Below are 23,720 nucleotides of genomic sequence, written 5' to 3'. Positions count from 1 at the left end.
TCTTTTGTGATCAAAACTTCCTTGCTCTTTTTTTTTTTAAATACAGGGCATAAACACCAAGAGTAACTCACTTTTGTAAGTCTTACCTGAACTGAAAATTGCTGATGTTCTAGATTCTGCTTTCATATATTGAAGAATTAAATTCCTGTTGCTATATTTGAAAAAAGTAATAAAATTGGTATTTTAATAATCATATGAAAACACTGACCAAATATAATTGAATACTTTGTATAGAGTTTTAGATCTAGTATCAGAACTTTTTCATATGCTCTCCAAATTTGTAAGCCTTATAGACATTTTATTAACTTGAAAATTATTTGTGGGGCTGGGGATGCAGCTCAAGCGGTAGCGTGCTCGCCTGGCATGTGCAGGGTGCTGGGTTTGATCCTCAGCACCACATAAAAGTAAAAAATAGAGATATTGTGTCCACCTAAAACTAAAAAAGAAATAAAAAAAGAAAATTATTTGTACAATGTTTGTTCTGATGCCCAGGCTGATCCTAAACTCCTGGGCTGAAGCAATTGTCCTGCCTTAGGCTCCCAAGTAGCTGGGATGAATGCACGTGCCACTGAATCCATACTTTTTAAAGAAAAAAAATTAATTTAAAATTATCATTGAGAGCAACACAGGTAAATATATTAACTAGTGTAGACTGAACTCAGAAAATGCCCTCTGTAAACAATAGCTCCTTGTTCTTGTAAAGTCCTTTCTCTTAGGCTTAAGAATTTCTAAAAAATAAGGGTTGTATGACTTTAGTTCACCAGGTTGTAATAAAGATTTACTAAGAATATTGAAAGAAATAGTAAAATAATGGCATATTTAACTATTTAGAATCTCAAAACTATTGTATATTTTTACAGGTTCTAATATTCAAATGTTAAAATTATTTTAAAAAAATGCTTGAGTCTTAATTATCATTATCATTGGTGCTCTTCGTGCTTTGTAAATCAGAGCAAATCATCGATTAAGTAATTTACAATTTTATTTACAAATATCTCCTTAGAGACTATAATCATCCCCTTTTTTGAGACTCATCAATAACAAAGGCAAGAAATTAACAAATGCCAAGGACTGGCTTGGACTATTATTTCTTCTCTACCTAGTTGAACCAAATTGGCAGACCTTTGTAAGAGTAGCTACATCCCCACGTTGATCTCCAACTGCCTTGGAAGACAAAAAATCCTCTTCAACATAATGGATACTGAGGAGTCATCATGGGGCTTAGCTCTCTTGAGATTCAATGAATCTGCTTAATCTCTTCGTTTGGGGAAGAACCTAATATATGCTGAAAACTTTAGATAGTGATTCCAATAGCTTAGGAAATTTTCATTATTCGGGAAAACCAACCACTAGAGGTGCCAATAAAAATTGGCATCCACCTTAGGAAATAGTGCTATGGGGCCCCTTGCAGTCAAGGAAATGTATTTCAAGGGATGGAAGGTTTCCAGGTACATATCTGTTAACCAAGATGGTAGAAAACTCTGATCTCTTTCAGTGACTTTACTTGAAGTTCTCTGATAGCTTTTAATGATTTCAATTTTCTAACAGAAAAGACAAAGTCCTCAAAGGATAATGCACCAGAAAAAGAAAAGTCAATATGGGGGTTCTATATAAGGTTCCTAAAAGGGGGACAGGGTCAGAGCATTTATTGTGTGTTGGCCAAAGACACAGGCCAAGCTGTCAAAGCAGAGTGCTGCTGCTTGGGAACAATGGTTAAATAAAAAAGCATGAGTGCATGAGAACTAAAAAGAGTGTTGTAACTTTTGAGTATAAGTGTGTGTTACCATGAAGACTCAGGGATTGGATCAGTGAGAACATGTAGTAAAGCTACACTCTACCAGACTGCAAGGTCAGTTCTAGCAGAAGTCCTAATGTATTGGCTAGTGGTGTACCTTGGTGCTAGAACAATTTCCTTGCATGTATGAGAAGAGGAGTAAAAGGGAGGAGAGAGATAACAAATCCTGCAGGTGACTCATGCACGCATAATTACTTTTTAAAATCTTTCTAAATTTTAATTATGTATATGACAGCTGAATGCATTTTGATTCCTTGTACACAGCTATGGCACAACTTTTCATTTCTCTGATTGTACACAATGTAGCATCGCATCATGGGTGCAGTCATACATGTACCTAGGTAATAATGTCTACCTCATTCTACCCATCTTTCCTGCCCCCATTTCCCCTCCCCGGTCCTCCCTCCTCTTTGCTCAAACTTTCATCACTACTTTTAGGCTACATTGAGCAGCTTTCCTAACTCACTACTGTTTCTTACATAGTTACACTATGAAGTCTCACTTCATGTGTGAGATGCAACAGGTGTAACTATTGTGGATCTACATCTAATGCTGATTAGTACTGTCATGTAAACACTTACGCAGTACTGCCACTAGCAATGGCATAAGACAAGGCAATCCGTCCACACTTATCTGAAGCAGATACATTAACACCACATTGAAGAAGCAGCTCAGCTATCTGTGTTGATTTATGTTCCACAGCAAACATGAGGGCGGTTCTAAAATAAGAGAGATAACTTCAACCTTAGGCATTTTAATAAATTTATTTAAATAGCCAATTTACTACATTTTACCAATTTGATATCTTGCTTTACATACACTAACAGACATAAACATCTTGGAAGATATCGTATCTTTATCTTTGAAAGTCATTTGTATGTCTAAGAGGAAAATAAAGACAATAACTATGATGATGTCATTCATCTGGAGTTGGCAAAGATTTCAATGAGAAAACCTCCCTTTTCTTCCTAGGATGATGTAATACATTGTAACTCACAGTCAGCCAAAGGTCAAGAAGTAAAAAAGCTATTTGCAGGCCTAACATGATAACAGTAGCACTGTGGTAATAACAGTCATTATTGCTTCAGTCATTCACTTGGAGAAGCATTTGCCAGGCATTGAAATCAGTGCTATATGTACAATCTGGCAACCAGCTTTCAAGCATATGTTATCCTCTTCTTCATATCAGGAAACATATTTAGTCATTACCCATATTTAGGATTGCTTTCAAGGTCATACATTTTGCAACTTGGAAAGCTAGGAATGCAATCCAGTCATGTGTGAATGTAAAGCTTCTTTCTTCTTTCTTTATCACCCACCTATATCTTATCTTCATTAAAGGAAATATTTTTTCCCTTTGAAGTTATTTTCTTTCCTTTGTCCATGCCAATTAAAAATAAAATCACTCAATAGCAATTAACACTCAGAAATAATCTAAAATCAATATTCTACAAAGTAATTTAAAGCAAATAGTCATCCAAAGGACGAAATTACTTTCAATGTCTGTTTATGCTCAACACAGCATTTCCAAAAGAAAACTATACCAGGAGAAGATAAAATATAACAGAAAGTTCAAAAAATCCAATACTAACAAAGCAAACTAAAAGTCCATATTTTACAAAACTAAAATGAAAACTCTAGCTAACACAAGATCATGTGATCAACAAAATCAAATACTAATCATCAGCCAATCATTATCAGGGCAGGTGACTCACACCATATACTCTTATTTGTGTTACTCAGTTTCAATAACCGCTTTTCTCCCTAATTGTAGTTCATTGTTCATATATTCCACCTATATTCACACATATATTCCAATGATTATATCATTCCCATTAATTTAATAGATTAACTTAAGTGATTTTTACTACAAAATTAAGTTTTTTCAAAAAAAACCAATAAAGTACTATACCTTCCCTTATCATCAACTGCGTGTATGTCTGCTTTATTGTTAATAAAAAATTCTACCATCATCTGTCTCTTTTTCTTTATGGCGAATAAAAGTGGTGTTTGGCCACTCTGAAAAACAACAAAAATAGTTTATTCTCAAAATTAATTCTTCTCAACTAAACTTAACCTTACAAAATACTGTATGAATATAAGCACATAATAATAATGTAAATTAAGAGTAGCCACTCTCTTCTCTTCCATAAGTGCTGCTCTTTCAATTTGAAATGCCTCTCCTGTGCCTAGAGTGGCCACATGAACTCCAGTCATTTCCAAAACTGCTTCAGACATTTACTGTTTCCACGGATCTTTGCCTCTGTCGAGCATTCATCATGGCATCCTGGAGTTATGTAACCGGCACCCAACTCAACCAAGAGCATCTTGAGGACGTGATCTATATCTTCTATCTCAGAAGCCCCATTCCTTAACACATATTAGTAAAGGATTTAAGTATTTGATTAATGAGCCAAATTTTCAACTCATTTGTAGGGTGTATCAATCAGATTCTGAAGAATGTCTACTTTTCCAGAAATACCAAGACTCATCAGAAAGATTCTTTGTTTCACTATTAGATAAAATTTACAGAACTGTGCATTGCATGTCCAATATTACAGAAACAGCTTTATCATTGCTTAACCCCTATTTGACACTGATTTTTCATAGCAAAAATTCCCATGTGAAGAATTCAAATTGCAGGGATAGAGTTCTGAGAGCTTTCCAGTGACATGGAAGTTTCCTCCATGTTACACAAGTCCTCTTGATTATCTTCTCTTTATGGAATCAGAATCCCAGATACCAATGTCAGGCATTCCTGCTCCAAGAGGGTCACAAAGATAATGGGCTCTGAATTAAAAGATATAGATTTTGAGTAAACTATATTGCTTTTTCTTAATTGGTCTCTATGTCTTCTCTTATTATAAGATAAAAGATATTTATTATTTATGTTAGAAAGCTCAATACAAAAATATATTCTTCCTACAGAATTGGAGAAAAATTTTTGCCAGCTAATACACTAGTAGGGGATTAATAAACATAAATAACCAACTCAAAAAAGCTTAACACTGGGCTGGAGGAGTTGTGGCTCAGTGGTAGAGCACTTGCTTAACACAGGCAAGGCACTGGGTTTCAGTCCTCAGCACCACATAAAAATAAATAAAGTATAGGTATTGTGTTCAACTACAACTAAAAACTAAATATTAAAAAAAAACTTAACACCAAAAAACAAACTCAGTCAATAAATGGACAAAAGAACTGAACATAAATTTCTCAAAAAAAAAAAACCCACAATGTCTAAAAAATATGAAAAGCTCATCTACATTTCTAGCAATTAGGTCAATGCAAATCAAAACTACATTAAGACTTCATCTTCATCGTACTCCAGCCAAGATGGTAATGATCAAGAACACAAACAGTAATACAGGCTGGTAAGGGTGTTGGGGGAAGGCACACTTGTACACTGCTGGTGGGACTGCAAGACTAGTACAACCACTCTGGAAAACAGTTTGGAGATTCCCCCAAATCTAAGAAGGGAACCACAACATGAACCAGCTATCCCACACCTCAGTATTTTCCCAAAATTACTAAAATAAAGTTTACCTAGTATAGTAATACAGCCACATGTGTGTTTATAGGAGCACAATTTACAATAGCTAAATTACAAAATCAACCCAGGTGCCTGTCAATAGGTGAAAGAGTTAAGAAATTGTGTTGCACATACATACAATGGAGTTTTACTCAGCCATAAAGAATAAATTATGGCATATGCTGGTAAATGGATGGAAACAAAAAATATCATGCTAAGTGAAATAAGTTTAACTTATTAAGAAACTCAAAGGTCAAATGTTTCATATGTGGAGGTTAAGAAAAAGAGAAGGTAAGAACAAATATCAAGACATAGGGAAGATCATTAGGGTAAAAAAAGGAGATTGAGAGGCAGAGTGGGAATAGGGAAGGGAAGGCAATGAAGAAGGAATTCTTTAAGAATCATGTTATATGCATATATAAATATACTACAGGGAACTGCACCTTTATGTGTAAGTAGAAAGAAGCAATCAAATATAAATAAATAGACAGGTGAAAGGAAGCCCAAAAAACAGGAGGAGAATGGAGGAGGAGGAGGAGGACAGGAGGGAAAAGAGGGGATCATGAACTCAACTGGAATTCCATGCATGTATGATTTTGTTGGTATGAACACAACTACTATGTGTCACTATAAACTCCAATAAAAATAATATTAAAAATATATTCTGACTTGTAATGATTATCCTGGTAACATAATGCTTAGCTACTTTTCAAAATTCTTTTTAATCTGGTTCCACTTTAATTGCTACTTAAAACTTATTTATAATTTTAGGCAAAATGTAATTCATAAATTTTGTGTATCAACAAGTTTTATGCTGATCTACATGGATTATTTTTAGCATCATGAAAGACTAAATCATTTTCATTTTTAAGGAACAAAGCTGAAGAGTAGTACATAGGACAGCTTATAACATCCATGACTTATCTACTTCTAGCAATAATTTATCCACTTATAGCAATGAGTAACCTAATCAGGCTTACAAAAATTCCCATGAGAACATGATTTTTATGGTATAAAGAAAACTATTTAAATGCCAAATTCTAAATTCCATAATTTGATCCCATTTCAAAGAGATTCATATTATGTAGGCCATATTTTTGTAAATCAGTAGGAAACCTCCATGCAATCTTTATCAAAACATATTATAAAAGTAGAGGCAAAGTAGGTAGGTGATCTGAGTGAATGCTGCAGTTGCCAGTAGCAAACTGAAGAACATGTGTGCCCAGCATCTGGGAGGCAAACCCTGCACACCACACCACACAGGGGGACCACATTGGGTTCCCTCACAAAAGCTTAAAGTTCAGATTTCTGCATGAGTCTCTTGATTCTAATTCATGGAGGCAAACTAAATATACACATGAGCTATAAGAGGAGGAGGAGGAGGAATACGAGGAGAACTTCCAACATTTGCTAATATTCTAATAGAGAAAATTCTGCTTATAATCAGTATTTGTTAACACACATTACTGTTAATTTTAAAGAAACATTTCAAATATTTTGGAAATAATGGTGATTGATGTATACCGTGTTTCTGGCTTCAATGTCTGCGTTGAATGAAAGCAGTTTTGTTGCTACTGATGTGCTCCTATAAAAGATAGCACAGTGGAGAGGAGTGTCACCCTTGTTGTTGTGAACATTTGGATTGGCACCATGTTCTAGAAGAAGAATTGCACATTCCTCTTCCTCGTACTGTAGGGCCTGTTGGTTTTAACCAAGAAATAGATTGTAAATTTGGGAAATCCAAGAAAAATATTTCACGTTTTACTCATTAGTTATAACTAAATGGCATTAATCAATTTTTCTTCTAAGCATTTCATCAATTTCATTTCCTGCAAAACCACTGGCTACATCTACCTTCATCAACGGTGTGTTGCCATCACTGTCACACAGGTCGACGTTGCATTTCCTCTTTACTAGAAGAGCCACCACTGCTGGATTGCCATAGGCACAGGCATAATGTAGAGGGGTTCTATGCAAGTAAGAGGCTTTGTTAGGAATTCATAAGACACCTTTTGAAATATACAACTTTTCATGCAATTATAAACATTAGCTACTCGTAATTCCTCTATTTTCTTCTGAAGAAGGTACAATATTTATTAGCTGACATTACTTATTAAATTAATGAGTAATTGGCCTATGTCATTGACACTTTTCTTATTTCTTGTTTCTGATCCTGCTGGCGATTGCACTCGGGGCACTCAATCATGGAGTCATATCCTAAGCACTTTTTATTATTATTTTTTTAAAAATTTTGATGCAGGGTCTCACTAAATTGCCTACCCTGGCCTTGAACTTCCAATGCTCCCGTCTCAGCATCCTAGTCACTGAAATTATGGGAATGTACCACTGTGCCTAGTCCCAATGATTTTACTTATTTTTGTTTGGTTTTTCATGGTGCTGGGGACCAGCACATGAAAATCCAGACTGGGAGCATTCTAGGTAAGGGCTCTACCAAAGAGCCACATCCCCAGAGCAGAGCAGCCAACTTGCCTAGAAAGAATAAGGCTTTGGAATTTAGCTCATCTTTGGTTTGAATTCTACTTTAAGCTCTGATGTACTAGTTATCCCATAGTCTTCCTATCCCTCATTTCTTCACTAATAAAGTAAGGATTAAAATGAGTAATTATCTCCCAGGATACTACTGTGATGCTTAATAAAGAATCTATGTAAAACATATGAAGGGTTTCTAACACAAGCAACAGCTCCATAATTGGTAGCTATTGTAACTAAGATTATTGCTATTAATCAACAAAGAGTATTTCAATTAATAAAATAGTAGCAATATAGTGATTTTACAGGTATCTTTTTAAAACTGTATTTCAATGAGTCTTAAGATGCTTTTTTTCCTATCATTTCAACCCTGACATAAGAATGCCACTAATAATTCAGGCTGCATTTCAATTATAATTGGCAGCATTAAATTTTTTACTTCATTCACAAAATAAAGGACCATCATAATCTATGGTGCCTTACCTTAAGTGAAATGTGAAACAAACAATAGATTTATGTCAGTTCTCATCACGTGGATAGCATTTAAATTCAGTTCTTAAATGTACTATAGGTAAAGCAGGCTGAATAATAAAAGCAAAAGATCAAACTAAAAGCAAAGTAATCTTTGCTTATTTTTTTCCCAAGTAATTTAAAGCCAAAGGAAAAAGAACACAAATGAATTAGTATTGGTTACATTTGTTCAGTATTTAGACATACAGGATATATGTAAATCAGGTATTTCCAATGTTCAGTATTTAATACTTTAACTTTTCAAAAGGGAAGTTCACAATTTCCTATCTCCATAAATGCTTGATTGAAAAAGAGGAAGAACCGTTTCATTTGGTACTGAGTCCTATTCACTTCAGTTTTAATTAACTGTCACATAAAATTTTTAAGAAAATTCTATGAGATAGAATATGTTAACTACAAAATAAATAGCTGTGCAGTTTATGAGCATAAAAATAGGTATTCAGTTCATGAGTACAAATGAATAGAATTTAAAAATAGATGAGTATAGGTGAGAACTTCAGTATTTTTAAGTGAAACTTTTATAAAGCAATACTTTTGCAGTAGTAATAATCTTCCATACTTGCTTTCTTCTATTTTCATCAAGATGCAACCAGAACAAAATTATTAACCTATAGTTGCATATATGAAATGAAATGTATGTGTACTAATATCTACAATAGATGAAATGTAATATAGAACTTCTATATACAAGTTTACTAGAAGAAAATACAAATGCTTCTTTATGCTGGCAAAGACTGTTCTAAGAAAGAATGAATTGAAAAGAAAACTTCCTTTTGTTCTACCTCTCTTTTTAAAATCTATTATGCTGCTGCTGATGATGATGTTGTGCTGGGGACTGAACCCTTACCCTTGAGCTTGCCAGGCAAGAAGTGCTCTAACACTGAACTACATTTCCAACCCTGGAATCTAATTTAAATCAAAGTACTCTTTTACAGATGCTCAAGTGACAGCAACATATGAAATAGAAAAAAAATATTTAGTATCCTTGGTAAGAGAAGAAATTTAAGTCTAACAAATGAAATACATTTCTCAGCTTCAATGTTTGAGAATAAAGAGCAGCAGCATTGGGCTATTAAGGTTTTAGCTGTTTAATGCTCCCCAAATAGATGACTTGATGGAAACTTCTGTGCATCATTTGAAATTGTGCAAGCTGCTACCTACCAAATTCCATTTTACTCTTCCAGATATTTGAGTATTCTTTTTATCCTATTCCAGTCCCTATCTTTTGGCCATTGGTGAACAAGTAATTTGTGAAAGTTAATAATGTATTTTGATACATAGAATGGCAAGTCTTTGTTCACTGCAAACATTTCCTTAGGTCATCATGACCCTAAAGGACTGCGTGTGGAACTCAAAAATGTACTGATATTTTTATTTGGTTTTTGTGAAATCGATAACCTCAGAAAGAGCTCACACTTTGGGTCAACGAGTATTCCTATGCACAAACCACCAGCAGGCATCGCTGCAGGATAGGCACCCTTTGTGTGCTGCTCCCTTGGCCCTAGTGACTGAGAGCCTGCAATGCCTGGATGCTCTCAACCAATGCTCTGCTCTACCTGCTTGAACACATACTCAGTAATGGATAACTACAAGAAAGGATACTGGAACAGTGGAATCAGCAATTTGCAATTTTGTGCAGGAAGCTCTTCGCAGATGCTTTTTTAGTGTAGTGTGCCCAATGTGGTGACAAAATTGAAAAAGCATGTTGTGTTTGGTGCTTTGGAAAGTGTGAAAAGCTGCTAGTGACTCTAGTGTCCTCTCTCTGGAAAAGTACCTGCAGTTAAGGAAGTATTTGCAGAAAATTCAGGGATTGTCAACAAGTGCTGTTATGAAGATGGCTGGATGATCAGGATGACACCAAGTTATCCTTCAGGATTTGATGAACTAGTGAGTGAAGCATGTGAGAAATAAGTAAAAGCTTAGTTTAGGGGTGAAAGTCACACCCCTAAATAAACTAGTGTGAAATAATTTTTAAAACAAAACAAGAATGAACATGGAAACATCTTCCCAATTCAGAGTCTTGTAAGGCCCTCAGGACACAACAGATATCGTATCTGAAAACTTTCCTTAGCCCTGGTGTTGCTGTATTATGAGAATACTTTTCTCATACACTTTTCTCCATGCTTTTGAAAATGTGCACATTAACAGCTGCTGTGTATATCTAATTTTTTTTTTTAAAGTCAGTCACCCTATAGGGAAATTTTAAGTGTCTGGGAAACCAGTTGAAGTTTCGTTTTTGTTTATTTGCCCATTAGAAGTCCTGGGCACCGGACCTCCAAAGGTTGCAGGTCCTGGATATCGAGGACTCCACGGGGTATTTAAAGTCAAACATCCTGGTGAAAGGAGAACCGGTCTCCCTTCTGCTCTGCCCCCACCGGCACAGCCTGGATGGAGCAGGCTTCCATTCCAACAGCCCAGCTTTCCCCCATTGGCCCTGTGCCCCTCAGCCCCTGGCCTCCAGACCCTATTACCTATTTTTTTGGTCAGTATCATCAACATGACAGCCGCGTCCCAGATAGCGTTCAATTCTTTTCAGGTCACAATTTTTGGCAGCCTGGTGGATCTTCCCAAGGGGGTTATATCCAATAACCTTGGTCCCAAGGCTTAAATAAACAAACTTTTTCCAGGCTCTGGCCATTCCTGCAGACGTGGCCAACTGCCTGTGTCCAGCGGCCTACCAAGGCGGCTCCTCCATTAGCTATCCACCAGCCATCGGGCAAAACAGTCGTTGCTGGGAGACACTGGTAAACACAAGTGCGTGGGCACGCACGCACGCGCCACAATCTGCCTGGCCGTCGGTGATTGGCTCCTGGTGGGCCCGCCCCCTGCACTGTGTTCTGCGCCTGGCTCTTCTGTCCAGTAGGGGGAGCTGTAGTACCCCGTCCAGCTCCTGGGTCCCTAACGCTTCTGCATCCAGGGCCTAATCCTCCACCACCACCACACACACCACGCTGCACACTGAGCTTCCCTACCTGCAGCTCTCTGCCCAGTTCCACGCTAGGGCGTGGAGAGGAGGGCGTGTCTGCCCTCCTGGAGGACAGCAAGAATGCAGGAGCAGAATTGGGGTTAGTCCAGGAGGCCCACAGCACTCGCCGGACCTCGGGAACTCCAAGGAGAGTCTCCGCTGCAGTGCAGTGCGGCCTCTTCCAGCCGAGTTGGCCTTGGCAGTATGAGCTCCGGGGACAGGGCTCTGTGGCTGGGCATGGCCTGGAGTGCCTGGTTCCCTCCCTGCAGGGCCTAGGGCTTTATTTCATATCCCTGCCCCTGCTCCAATGCCTCTGGTTCCACGTGGCTCCTTACAGGTTTGGACCCACTCTTCCTGCCCATCACAGGATGATGAAGCCTCACTCAGAAGCAAGCCAGTCTTGGATCCTGAAAGCTTACCACCCGGTTCAGGTCCTTTACAGACCCTCCTTCATTGCATTTATCGTACTTAATTTGTTTTATCTCTAAATACTCACTGAAATGAAGGAGGCCCGACATACTAATTTGGACACTGTTCTAACCTACATAACTGACTCCCAGTTTGGCCTCCAGGACTCAAGTCAAACTTGTGAAACAAGTCAGTAGATGCATGGAGACACCCAGGGCCTCTCTGCTTCTCTAGGCTGTGACGTCAGGACCTCCACATATGGCCCACACCAGCCAGGATCTCCCTTTTTTTTTTTAAATTTTTTTTTTTTAGATATTTATGGACCTTTATTTTATTAATTTATTTATAAGTGGTGCTGAGAATTGAACGCAGTGCCTCATACATACTAGGCAAGTGCTCTTCCACTGAACCACAATTCCAGTCCTGGGAGAAAATATTTTTGCAAACTAAGCTCCATAGGTGCTTGTATCCAGAAATGCAAAGTATTCTTAAAACTCAACAATAAAAAGACAATCCAATTTAACAATGGGCAAAGCAAGAGACACATATCATCATGAGCCATTAGGGAAATCCAAATAAAATCCACAATTAAATACCATTTCATACCCACTGGGATGACCACAATAATAGTAATAACAATAAAAAAGACAGATAATAACAAGTGTCGGCAAGGATGTGGAGAAATTAAAACCTAATACACCACTGGTTGTGATGTAAAATAGTGCAGCTATTTTGGAAAAGCCTGGCAGCTCCTCAAAAGGTCAAACACGAGTTACCATACCACTCAGCAATTCTTCTCTTGGTTAAATACATGAGAGTACTGAAACACATGTCCTCATAAAGATTTATATGTGAATGTTTTACCGTAACATTATTCATAAAAATAAAAAACTGGAAATAACCCAAATGTCCATCAACTGATGAATGGATAAATAAAGCAGTATATATCATTTATAATAAAATACTGTTTGGCAATAAAAATAAAGTACTAATACATGCTATAACATGGATAAACCTTGTAAGTAACTACGATATGTGAAAGAATCTGGTTACAAAAGGTCACATACTGTATGACTTCATTTACATGAAATGCCCAGAACAGGCAAATCTATAGAGCTAGAAGGCAGATGGGTGGTTGCAGGGGTGGGGGTGGGGGTGGGGTGTCTGGGGGGAGGGGAAGGAAGTTGAGTGACTCTAGATTGGTAGGAGCTTTTTTACAAGGTAATGAAAATGTTAAAAAAATCTACTGTGGTGATGGCTACACAACTGTGAGTACACTAGAAGACACTGAAGTGTACATTTAAATATGCAAAGCACATGTGAATTAGACGAAGAAAACTGTTACTAAAAAATTACCAAAAAAAAAAAAATACCCCATTTTACTCCTTCATATTTATTCTCTGCATTCTTTTAGAATTTACAAACAGAAGAGGTCCAGGAGAGGCAAAAAGAACTATAAAGAAGGGAGATGACCAAATTGTATGTCCTGGCCCTCTGGATGCCCTGGGCAAGGGTATGCGTTCTCAGCTTACCTGCGTCGATGGCACATGGGTAATGGTATCGGAAGGAGCAGCCTTTGTTGTAGCAGCCCAGGGTGGCGACGGCCTCCTGGCAGTGGGAGCATTTCATCTCTCTGGCTATTTCCAGCGCTTCCTGCAGGCCGTAGAGCCTGCCACAGACCAGGTAGATTCCATTGGCCCAGAGAATACAACCCTCATGGACCCAAAATTCGTTGCTGTCAAGAGGTAGTTCAGGGATTTGTAACTCCAGCTCGGAGCCACCTTCTGAAGTGGTGGGCACAGAGGGCTTTGTGTCCAAAACAGTCTTTTCACTGCTGCCCTCAGTGGCTGCTTTTTTACAAGGGAGCCCCCTGGACAGGGACCGAGGGCCTCCACCACAGTCTTCTGAGCGGTGGCGCCGCTTGAACCTGGGATGTGCAGCCAGGCTCCTCTGCTCCTTCTGCTGCTGCTGCTCCTCCTCCTCCTCAGTGTCCGTCTTAGAGCCATTGGAAGCACTTTTGTGCCGTACCTTGACTTTGCTCTGCATTTCCGTGGCCCTCTTGGGAGGTAGATTCTTCGGGAGAGTGGCTGCATAATCTTGGGGATAAAAGGGTCCAAAGAGGTCACCCATGTTCCGGTAACTGGCCCACTTGCCACACAGACAGCAAACCAGGTGCCCCATAACAGAAGACTCTGTCACCACAGGCCCCTGCAGCATAAAGGACGAAGCTGGGAGCACCTTGCTTTCAGTGCTGCTGGGGGGAGGGGTTAGGGACCTCTGACTTTTCCGACCCCTCACCAATTTGGTCTGTTCCTCTTCTTCAGCATTGATGATTGTACAAACGGCTCCAAGTTCACACTTATTTACTACATGAATATAAGGGAAAAAAGACTTGTTCTTAGCATCTGTTTTATCCAGTGGCTGAGTGGCATATTTGAGCTTGATCTCAGGTTCTTGGGGCTCTACGATGGGAACTGCTTGTTTGGTTTTCCACTTCCTTGGCTGGGCTCCAGGCTTCCTTCTCTCCCTCCTTTGCCTCTGCTTTTTTGGCTTTGGCTCTCCATCTGCAGAACCTTCTGGTATCTGAGGGGGTTGGGGTGGTGGAGGTGGTGGCTGCTGCTGTTTCTTTTGCTTATTCACACTACCTATGGGTCTCTCCTTCTTCTTTCCTGATGGGAAATATCCCTTTGGGGGAAAACTCTCTTGTTTGGGTGAAATTGTCACTGTATCATTCTCTTTCTCTTCTGCCTTGGGGTTTGCCTCTGGGGCCAATATGCCCACTGGAGCTACATTCTTTGAGTCAGGAAAGAGTAAAGGTGCTGCTCTGCCCAGGGAACCATCTGGTCTCCCTTGGTTACTGCCAGGCTTCTGTGAGGTTGCCGCTGTCATGGCACCAGGGGGTTCCTTTCCAGCGGGAACTGTTTCTGGATGTGTTTCTGCCTTTACTTTGTCGTCCCCACTGCCATGCCACACTTCTGAAGACCTCGGAAGAGGCTTTTCAACATTTAACTCCTGGTTGGTTGGACCAACTAGGTCGGACACTACCTCACCTTTTCTCTTCTCCATCTCAGCTTCTTGAGCAGCCACAGTACCACCCTCTGGAGGACCACTCTTCAGAGACAATATGTCATCCAGCGTGACCGTGTCTCCTCCTGCCTCTGCACTGTTTGTAGATGCACTCCGCCTAATATTTGGGGACGTGATCTTCTGAACTATAGCTTCCAATTTCAGTCCCCGTCCTTTCCGTGGGGGCAGTATTTTGGTCTTAGCAGGGCTTGTAAGGGTAACAGCAGGACAGTTTATATTATCTGGGCTTGGGAGGTCCTTGGAGGAATCTCTCTTAGGGATAGACTTGATGTCCTGACTGTGAGAAAGGTGGGCGTAGGAATTGAAGGCTTTATCGGTGCCTTCTTTTGATGGGTGAAGGAGGCGCCCTTTATCATCAGCACTAGTGTTCTTTAGATCTTGTGACTGTCTCTTACTGGGGATGGGAGAGATAAAAGAACACACACGCCTCCGCATGATTAAGGGGTTTTGAGACGAATGATCCTCCTGACCCGGGAGCCTCAGCATTACATTACTAGGTTTGGATGACTGTGTAGATTCAGCTAGTCCGTGTCCATCGGTCTCATGTGGTGGCCCATACCTTTTTTGATTAGACATTCCTGGAGGACCACTGCTCTTAGCAGGAGAAGTTTGCCGAGAAAGATCCCAACAAGATTCTTGTTGCAATTTCTGGGAGCCATGCTTCAATTCCATGCCTTTGTTAGGCAGGCCGTCACTAGACATGAGGCAGCGTCCCGCTTCCTGACCACTGGGGTCATGGTAAGTCCCTACAGGTGGCCCATACATCATACCGTCTTTGTCGTTTTTCAGAGGACTCCGTACTCGGTCAAAAAACTGCTGTTGCCGTGGGCTCTTCCGTGGCCCCTCTTGCCTGTGCTGAGCCGCAGCAATTACTCCCTGAGCAGAACTGCTGCTCCAGTCTTTGTATTCCTCTTGCTGCTGTTGGTACATCTGTCTCTTATAATGGAGCTGGGAATTCAAACCTGCGTTAGGGTCCCTGTAAGCATGAGCCCGAGTGTTTGTGTGATAAGCAGAGGCCAGGCTTTCTGGGTTGGGAGAAAAGGGAGCATGCAAACTCCTGTTGGCCCTCTCTGAAAAGGTCATGTGTGGGTTCATGTGATGAGGGTCTCCCCCTGGGCCTCTGCTTCTTCCGGGAGACATTTTCAATTTTTCTGCAAAATCATGATACTGAGAAGGGGACCGACCCCTCATAGCCTGGGCCGCTGCTCCAGGGCTGGCATTGCCGCGGTAAGACTCATGCTTGATGCTAGCGGGATGGCAGTGGTCTCCAGATTTCTTGTTGTTGAAACTAGCTTGGGATTTGGATTGTTCAAAGTCTTCCTCTTTTATCTGCCCACTCTGGGATTTTAGCTTTGTTTCCATGGATACCAACCCACCTGGAAGAATGACTGACTGACTTAAACTTGGGTTGACACGTTCATTCCTCCCAATTCTGGTGTCAGCACCCATGTGTCCCAGTGAGTGAGCACCCGGATCCCTGACAATCTGTCTTAGTGGAGAAATATCACAGATCACTGACCTCCTTTCAGAGAGGGAGCCCCCGGGCTCATGGGCTGATGATGGTTCTATTTCAAACTTTCTGGGAATTGGATAGTCAGCCAAATTGATCTGTTTCATTTCAGGAGCAGTGCTGCTTGATTTCCTTTCCCAAGGGCCCCAGTGGGGGTTTTCTAACAGGGATCCAATGCTTTTGTTCAGAAGGCCCCTGCTAGCTAATTCATTGGTCTGACTGACTAAGACGTTGGGCCTCGTGGTTCCTTCTAGGCCACCAGCCATCCCCTGATGCTCCTGAGCACTCCTGGAATACCTCCTGTCCGGGTGGTGGTGGTAACCCTGAAGCACTTCCTGCAGGAGGCTTGGGAACTTCTCATTTCTACCCTTTCGTTCCCCATGGCCAGTGAAATCCCCCTTTTCTTGCCCTGTAGCATACTGGGGAAAGCCACTGACATTTCGCGGCACCGCTGACCCAAAGCTGTCTTTGTAACTATAGCGCAGGCTTCCAGGAGACTTGCTAGGCTCAGTTCTGCCTGTGAAACTGGGACCCACTGCAGAGTGGCCACTCTGGCCATTTCCCTCTCCATTGTGGTTGGAGCTATTATCACCATTCTTGTTTCCTTTGTTCCCTCCTCCTGGAGGCTCTGGCTATGGAAGTGATGTGTGACTGCCTTCCTTTGCCCCACTGTTGCTAGGTGGCCTCTGAGTGGCTGCAGGTTCGTCCTCTTGGGAGCCTTTCTCTTGTCCACCAGGCTTTTCTACCCGACCTGTCATGGCTTCCCTGGAGACAATTACTCTAACTGTCTTCTCATTGACTTTTGGGTTCCCCTCAGATGACAGTGATGTGTCCTTGGCTCCTGGTGAGGTGGCCTCTTCTCTAGCTGCAGGACTGGCACTGAGTCTGGGGGGTTTATTCTGAGCACTTTGTGCTGGTGAGGAGCCAGCTTTCTCTGAGGCTCCACCCTTGTAGGTGGTATTGGAACTGGTGCTCTGGCCACTCAGCTGCCTCACTCTCTCACCTTGATCCTCGGAGCTGCTAGAGCAGCCTCCATCCAATGACTCTGCCATAGGGGACTTCAGTTGTTCCTTGGGCTGCGAGGAGCCTTCTGAGTTTGTGCAGCTATCTGCTTTCTTAGATGATGACGAGGGCCTCTTGGAGGTCTTCTTCTGAGGTGTCAGGGCATCAGAAAGTAACATGTGTTGGACAATATTAGGAAGATTAGCCACCTGAGTACTCAGGGCACTCAAACTACTCAACCCGGGATCCGTCAGCCGCTTTTCTGGCACCCCTTCTATCCCAAACCCTTTGAAGCCTGAAGCATGAGAATTAGGACTGGGCATCATAGATGGGGTTGGACTGAGTTGAGGCATTAACTGTAAAATTCGGTTTCTGGAACCCATGGACACGTTGCCTTGCCCACACTGGAGATTCTCCCCACTCTGCATGAGCGGAGAAGGGGTAGAGCTACAGCTTGGAGACTGGACAACAGAGGCAGCTGGAGAAGGGTTGGAGATGGGGCTGAAGTTCTGGTGGAACTGCATAGGGGACCTCACGGGAACCTCAGGCTGATTGTACTGCCCCACCTGGCTTTGTAGGGGCAGTTTGGTGGCAGCATTGGTGTACTGCATCACATGCTGAGGTGGATGCTGTGGTTGCTGTTGCTGCTGTTGCTGCTGCTGCTGCTGCTGCTGCTGCTGCTGCTGCGGTGGTGGCTGTGGCTGCTGCTGCCCCTGCTGGGCCCCTTGTGGAATCTTTGCCTGTTCAAAATTTTTCATAGATTGAGGCTGATAGTTATAGTTTGATTGTGTTCCATAAGCCTGTGCATTAGAACCTACGTTGTGCCCTTCATACTGAGATCCAGCATTCACACTGTAGCTGCCATCATAGCTCTGTCCAGACTGGCTGAAACACTGTGGTGAAGGGAAGGAGGAGAAGGAGGAGGAGGAGGAGGAGGAGGAGGAGGAAGCAGAAGACTGGTAATGTTGCCCAAACTGACCTACTCTTAACTGGTATCCAGCAGCAGAGGATGGTAGAGTTGAGGGCCGCTGCACTGCCTGTAGGTGGGATGAGCTGGAGGCTGGTTGGCCAGTGGCCTGTGGCAGCGGTTGATGGGATTGGTAAAGCTGTTGTCTCAGCTGCTGTACTTGCTGCTGCTGCTGCTGCTGGCTGGAAGCCTGCTGTTGGTACTGAGCACTCCCAGGAGAAAAAGGCCCTGTGTAATCCTGCTGATAATGAGACACACTACCAAGGGCAGAGTGCTGTGCTTGAAATTGGCCCACATGACCTTCACTCCCATACTGATTGCCAAAGCTGCTCCCCTGGGGGGGGTCCATAGCTCTGCACTGGCCCAGAAGGCCTTCGCTGAGGAGGCTGTGGGGTTCCTGTCGCCACGGGATCTTTGTTGCCTGCCATGTAGTAAAAATCTCCAGCCTCTTTCCTGAAGCCCTGGTAGCCTTGATGGCCAGAGGTCTCTCTAGCCATTGCTGCAGCAGCTGCTGTTCCTCGTCGTCCCCCACCACTGCTGCCTCCACTGCCACCACTGCCACCACGGCACCCCCAAAATTCTGGAACATCTGGGCCTGACGAGGGCTGAACTCTTCTATCCGGGATGAGCCCTGTACCTCCTGTGGGTAGCTCTGCTGGTTTCCGTGGTAACTGCTTTGCTCCCGGAAGGACTGCATACTGTTCAGCAGCACAGCAGCAGGCCAACAGCCCTCCTGCGGGAGCCCCGCCCCGTCCCTCGGCCTCCGCCGGGGGCGGGAGGGGAGGGAGCGGCGGTGGCGGGCGGCGCTGCGCGGGGTGGGGGTGGGGGTGCCTCCGCCGCCTCCAGCTCGGACGCCCGGGCTGGCAGCGGGGCCGCAGCCCCTCGAGGCTCGCTCCCCAGCCAGGATCTCCCTTGAGGAGCTTCTTCATTGGCAAGAGTTTCTTTGAAGAGATGAGCACCACATCCAGGTTCTCATACATGCTAGGGAAGCACTCTACTGCTAAGCCATATACCCAACAGCTGTGTCAATGCTTTTAAACAAAAAGTACACTAAAGTGGACTGGAGATGGTGGGGGTTGGAGGAAGTGACAATTGGAGGGAGCCACACATTGAACAGAGTTTGTGGTGGCAGACAAGGCCTTGTGAGGACCACACTCTAGGCTCTTAACACTGCTGAGGTTTGGGGAGATGCTTCTGTACCATGCCCACCCAAGAAGGAGACCCTGCCACCCAGCCTCTTCAGAACTAACTAATATTAATCAGACGGACCTAACAGACATATATGAATTCTCTGATCCATCAACCATGAATTCATTTGCTTTTCCATGAAACAATGAACATTCTTTAAAATACTTCATATTTCCTGGTGCAGTGGAGCACAGCTGTAAACCCAGCAGCTTGGGAGGCTGACAGAAGGATCTGGAGTTCAGTGCCACCCTCAGCAATGCAGGGTGCTAAGCAACTCAGTGAGACCCTGTCTCTAAATAAAATAGGGCTGGGGATGTGGCTCAATGGTCAAGTGCCCCCGAGTTCAATCTTCAGTACCAAAATAAATAAATAAATAGACTTCATATTTTTGGGTACAAGGTAAATACAAGAAAGAGAGATAACTTCTTACATCCCATAAGATCATAAACTAATGAAGTGAGAAGTTAATGACAAGAAACAAACCATTTAATGCCTGGTGGTTAAAATACTCAATGAATTAGGATTGGATCACAGATAAAATCAGGAGAGAAATAACAATTTTTTTCAGAAATAAATGAGAATACGGACGCATCAAAATCTATTGGGTAATTACCCCAAATCAATGACATACCTAAATACCAATGGGAAATCAAATGAAGGAGAAATTAGGAAAACTATCCCATTCACAATAGGACTCAAGAAAATAAAATACTTGGGAATAAACTGAACAAAAGATGTGACAGACCTCTACTGTGAAAACTACAGAACACTAAAGAAAGAAATTAGGGCTGGGCTGTGGCTCAGTGGCAGAGTGCTCACCTAGCATGTGCCAGGCACTGGGTTCGATCCTTAGTTATATACAAAATAAAGGCATTCTGTCTATCTACAACTACAACAAAATTTTTAAAAAGAAAGAAATTAAAGAAGACCTTAGAAGATGGAAAGATCTCCCATGCTCCTTGACAGGCAGAATTAATATTGTCAAAATGGCCATACTACCCAAAGTGGTATACAAATTCAATGCAATTACTCTTAAAATCCCAATAACATTCTTCATAGAACTAGAAAAAGCAATCATAAAATTCATTTGGAAAAATTAGAGACCCAGAATAGCCAAGAAAAATGATGCAGGAGGCATCACAATCAATACCCGACCTTACACTACACCACCAAGCCATGGTAACAAAAACAGCATGGTATTGGCACCAAAACAGACACACAGAACAATGGTAAAGAACAGAAGACACAGAGAAAACCCCACATAAATACAGTTATTTCACACTAGAAAACGGCACCAAAAACATACACTGGAGAAAAGAGAGCATCTTCAACAAATGGTGCCGGTGAAACTAGAAACACACATGTAGCAAAGTGAAATTAAACCTCTACATCTCACCCTGAACAAAACTCATGTGGATCAAGGACTTAGGCACCACACCCTAGAGACCCTGCAGCTAACTGAAGAAAAAAGTAGGTCCAAGTCTCCACCATGTCAGCTTAGGAACTTACTTTCTTAACAAGACCTCTAAAGCACAAGAAAATCAAGAATCAATAAATGGGATAGAATCAAATAAGAAGCCTTTTAGCGTCTTCTCAGCAAAAGAATAACATGAAGAGAAAGCCTACTGAATGGGAGAAAATCTTTACCACATGCACTTCAGATACAGCGTTAATCTCCAGAATATATGAAGAGCTCGAAAAACTTCATACCAAATAAATAGCCCAATCAATAAATGGGCTAAGGATCTGAACAGATATTTCACAGAAGAAATGCAATCAACAAATACATGAAAAAATGTTCTTTTCTAGTAATTACAGAAATGCAAATCAAATCTACACTGCCATTTCATCTCACTTCAGTCAGAATGGCAATTATCAAGAATACAAGACACAATAAATGTGGTGAGGATGTAGGGAAAGGTACACTCATACTTTGCTGGTAGGGAGGCAAACTGGTGCAACCACTATGGAAAGCAGTATGGAGATTCCTCAGAAAACTTGGAATTGACCCAGTTATCCCAATTCTCAGTTTATACCCTAAGGACTTAAAGTCAGCACACTACAGTGAAGCAGCCACATCAATGTTATAGCTGAACTATGAAACCAACCTAGGTGCTTTCAACAGATGAATAAAGAAAATGTGGTATATATACACACAACCAGATATTACTCAGCCTTGAAGAATGAAATTATGGCATTTGGTGGTAAATGAATGGAGCTGGAGAATATCATGTTAAACAAAATTAGTTAATCCCTGAGAACCAAAGGGCGAATGTTTCCTCTGATTTTCAGATGCTAATTCAAAATAAGGGTTGGGGTGCCTAGGAAAGAACAGAGGTACTGTGGATCAGGCAGAGGGAAATGAAGGGAAGGGATGAGGAATAGGGGTAGAAAGGATAGCAGAATGGATCTGACATAATTACCCTATGTGCATATATGACTTCGTGACCAATGTGAGTCTACACCATGTACGACCAGAAGAATGGGAAGTTATACTCCATTTATGTATGATCTGTCAAAGTGCATTCCACTGCTATGTAAAACTAAATAGGATGAATAAAAAATGCTTTTAGGTGCTCAGGAAGAAAAAACATCAAATAACTGGAAAAAGATTAAAAGGTGTATCAAAGATGAAAGCAGCATTAGAAATCACTTGATCCAATCCACCTAATTTACTACTGAAGAAACTTATTACAATACTAACATATGCCCAGCCAGAAGAGAAAAATCAAATAATTATCAAAATTATAGTTCATAGGGCTGGGGTTGTGGCTCAGTGGTAGAATGTTTGCCTGGTATGTGTGAGGCACTGGGTTCGATTCTCAGCACCACATACAAATAAAATAAAGGTACATTAACAACTAAAAAATATTTTTTAAAAAAATTATAGTTCATATGGAATTATAGTTCATATCTGAAAAATGCTGATTGTGACAGATACTGAGAATGAAATTTTATAAGATGAAAGCAATTCTCATATTGAGGACATTTTTCTGGCTTAAAATTGGCACCCCCTCTTCTCAAGGAAAAAGGTGATATGGGACTTTGGACATGGAGTCAAACTAATGGAGTTCCCCCCACTGCTATCTGTTTCCTTCTCTGGCTTAGTGTCCTTCATCCTTACAGCAAGTCATACTATTCCAGCACCAGGATGGATGATCGCCCACAAGGATCACAGCAGGCACACGGGAGGAACACCAAAATTGAAGGTGAAGGAGTTAGAAGGGCTGTGCTATTACTGTCATCAATGCAGTGAAGTAGCACTAGCTTCCCTATGTGCCCAACACCAGGAATCCTAAGACAAGTGAGGTAATATGGAGGTGTATCCATAAAGAAAAATGAAATCATGTCATTTGCAGGAAAATGGACGGACATCATTATGTTAAGCAAAATAAGTCAAACTCAGAAGGTCAAGGGTCATATTTTTTCTCTCATATGGGCAAGCTAGAGAGGAAATAGGAAAAAAAAAAGGTGTGGGGGGATTATCTCAGGAAAATCAAAGGGAGATCAGTAAAGGAAACAGACCAAGGGGTGGGAGGCAGGCAGGGAGGGGAGAAGTGCTGGGGAGCAATATTGGCCAAATTATATCATTATTAGATTGTGTTCAGGTATGAATATCCAACAAAAAATCTCATTATGTATAATTATAATGCATGAACTAAACGATGTGGAAAGAAAAATGCCAACTGGCACTGATTATGTTTCAGCTCAAAAGTCTAGAAACATCTGTAATCATTTTATGCCCTCTGTCTCTTGGAAGCCATATTCCATGTATATACATATACAAGTATTTCTGCATATGTGTATATTACTATGCCAAATGTATGCATATATTATAGATATGTAACACAATCAAGACTCACAAAAGAACTCAACCTATTCATAAACCGGACGAGCCCCTGGCCTTTTAAACTAAGACCCACTTAATTAAAGACAGTATGATTCATGCCCTTTATATAATGGTTTGTGGTTTTCTAGCATACGTGCTTTTTGGTTGGGTCCTTTATGGATCTTATTCCCATTTTAAAATCCATACAAATATATTCATGTCCTAAAACAGAAAGGAACAATCTTTCCAATCTTGAAAGTAAAAAATAAAAATACCAGAGTCAAAATGCTATTGTATATTTTCCAGCATCCAAAATAATGCTAAATGCAGGCTGGGGCTGGGGCTCAGCAGTAGCACAATTGCCTGGCATGTGTGAGGCACTGGGTTCGAGTCTCAGCACCACATATAAGTAATAAATA

The 23,720-nt window shown here is 41.5% G+C and overlaps 2 protein-coding genes and 1 long non-coding RNA gene across 3 annotated transcripts in view; all 3 read right to left on the bottom strand.

Moving 5' to 3' along the window:
* The window catches only part of LOC308638623 (uncharacterized protein), a gene marked incomplete at its 3' end in the record, with an annotated part of 126,577 nt that overhangs the window by 93,811 nt on the left and 9,046 nt on the right, over positions 1–23,720 (bottom strand). The gene's annotated exons all lie outside the window — the stretch shown is intronic.
* On the bottom strand, positions 86–22,015 carry LOC308638679. The gene is made up of 6 exons (XR_014019904.1): positions 21,896–22,015; positions 7,179–7,293; positions 6,849–7,022; positions 3,708–3,814; positions 2,377–2,514; positions 86–151 (listed from the first exon to the last, which is right to left on the bottom strand). It is a non-coding gene; the product is annotated as an uncharacterized lncRNA (long non-coding RNA).
* LOC308638606 (transcription factor 20-like) lies at positions 12,827–19,129 on the bottom strand (the record flags this gene model as incomplete). Its single annotated transcript, XM_081276230.1, is given in 5 exon segments — positions 12,827–12,834; positions 13,251–16,947; positions 16,951–18,627; positions 18,629–18,849; positions 18,852–19,129. Coding segments are annotated over 5 exon segments (5,733 nt in total). The 5' UTR covers positions 18,982–19,129.

Source organism: Spermophilus citellus (genome assembly GCF_964194105.1).
Source record: "Spermophilus citellus genome assembly, chromosome: 19".
NCBI lineage: Eukaryota > Metazoa > Chordata > Mammalia > Rodentia > Sciuridae > Spermophilus > Spermophilus citellus.
The sequence above is the reverse complement of the archived record's forward strand: the minus strand, read 5'-3'. Positions and strand labels throughout refer to the sequence as shown.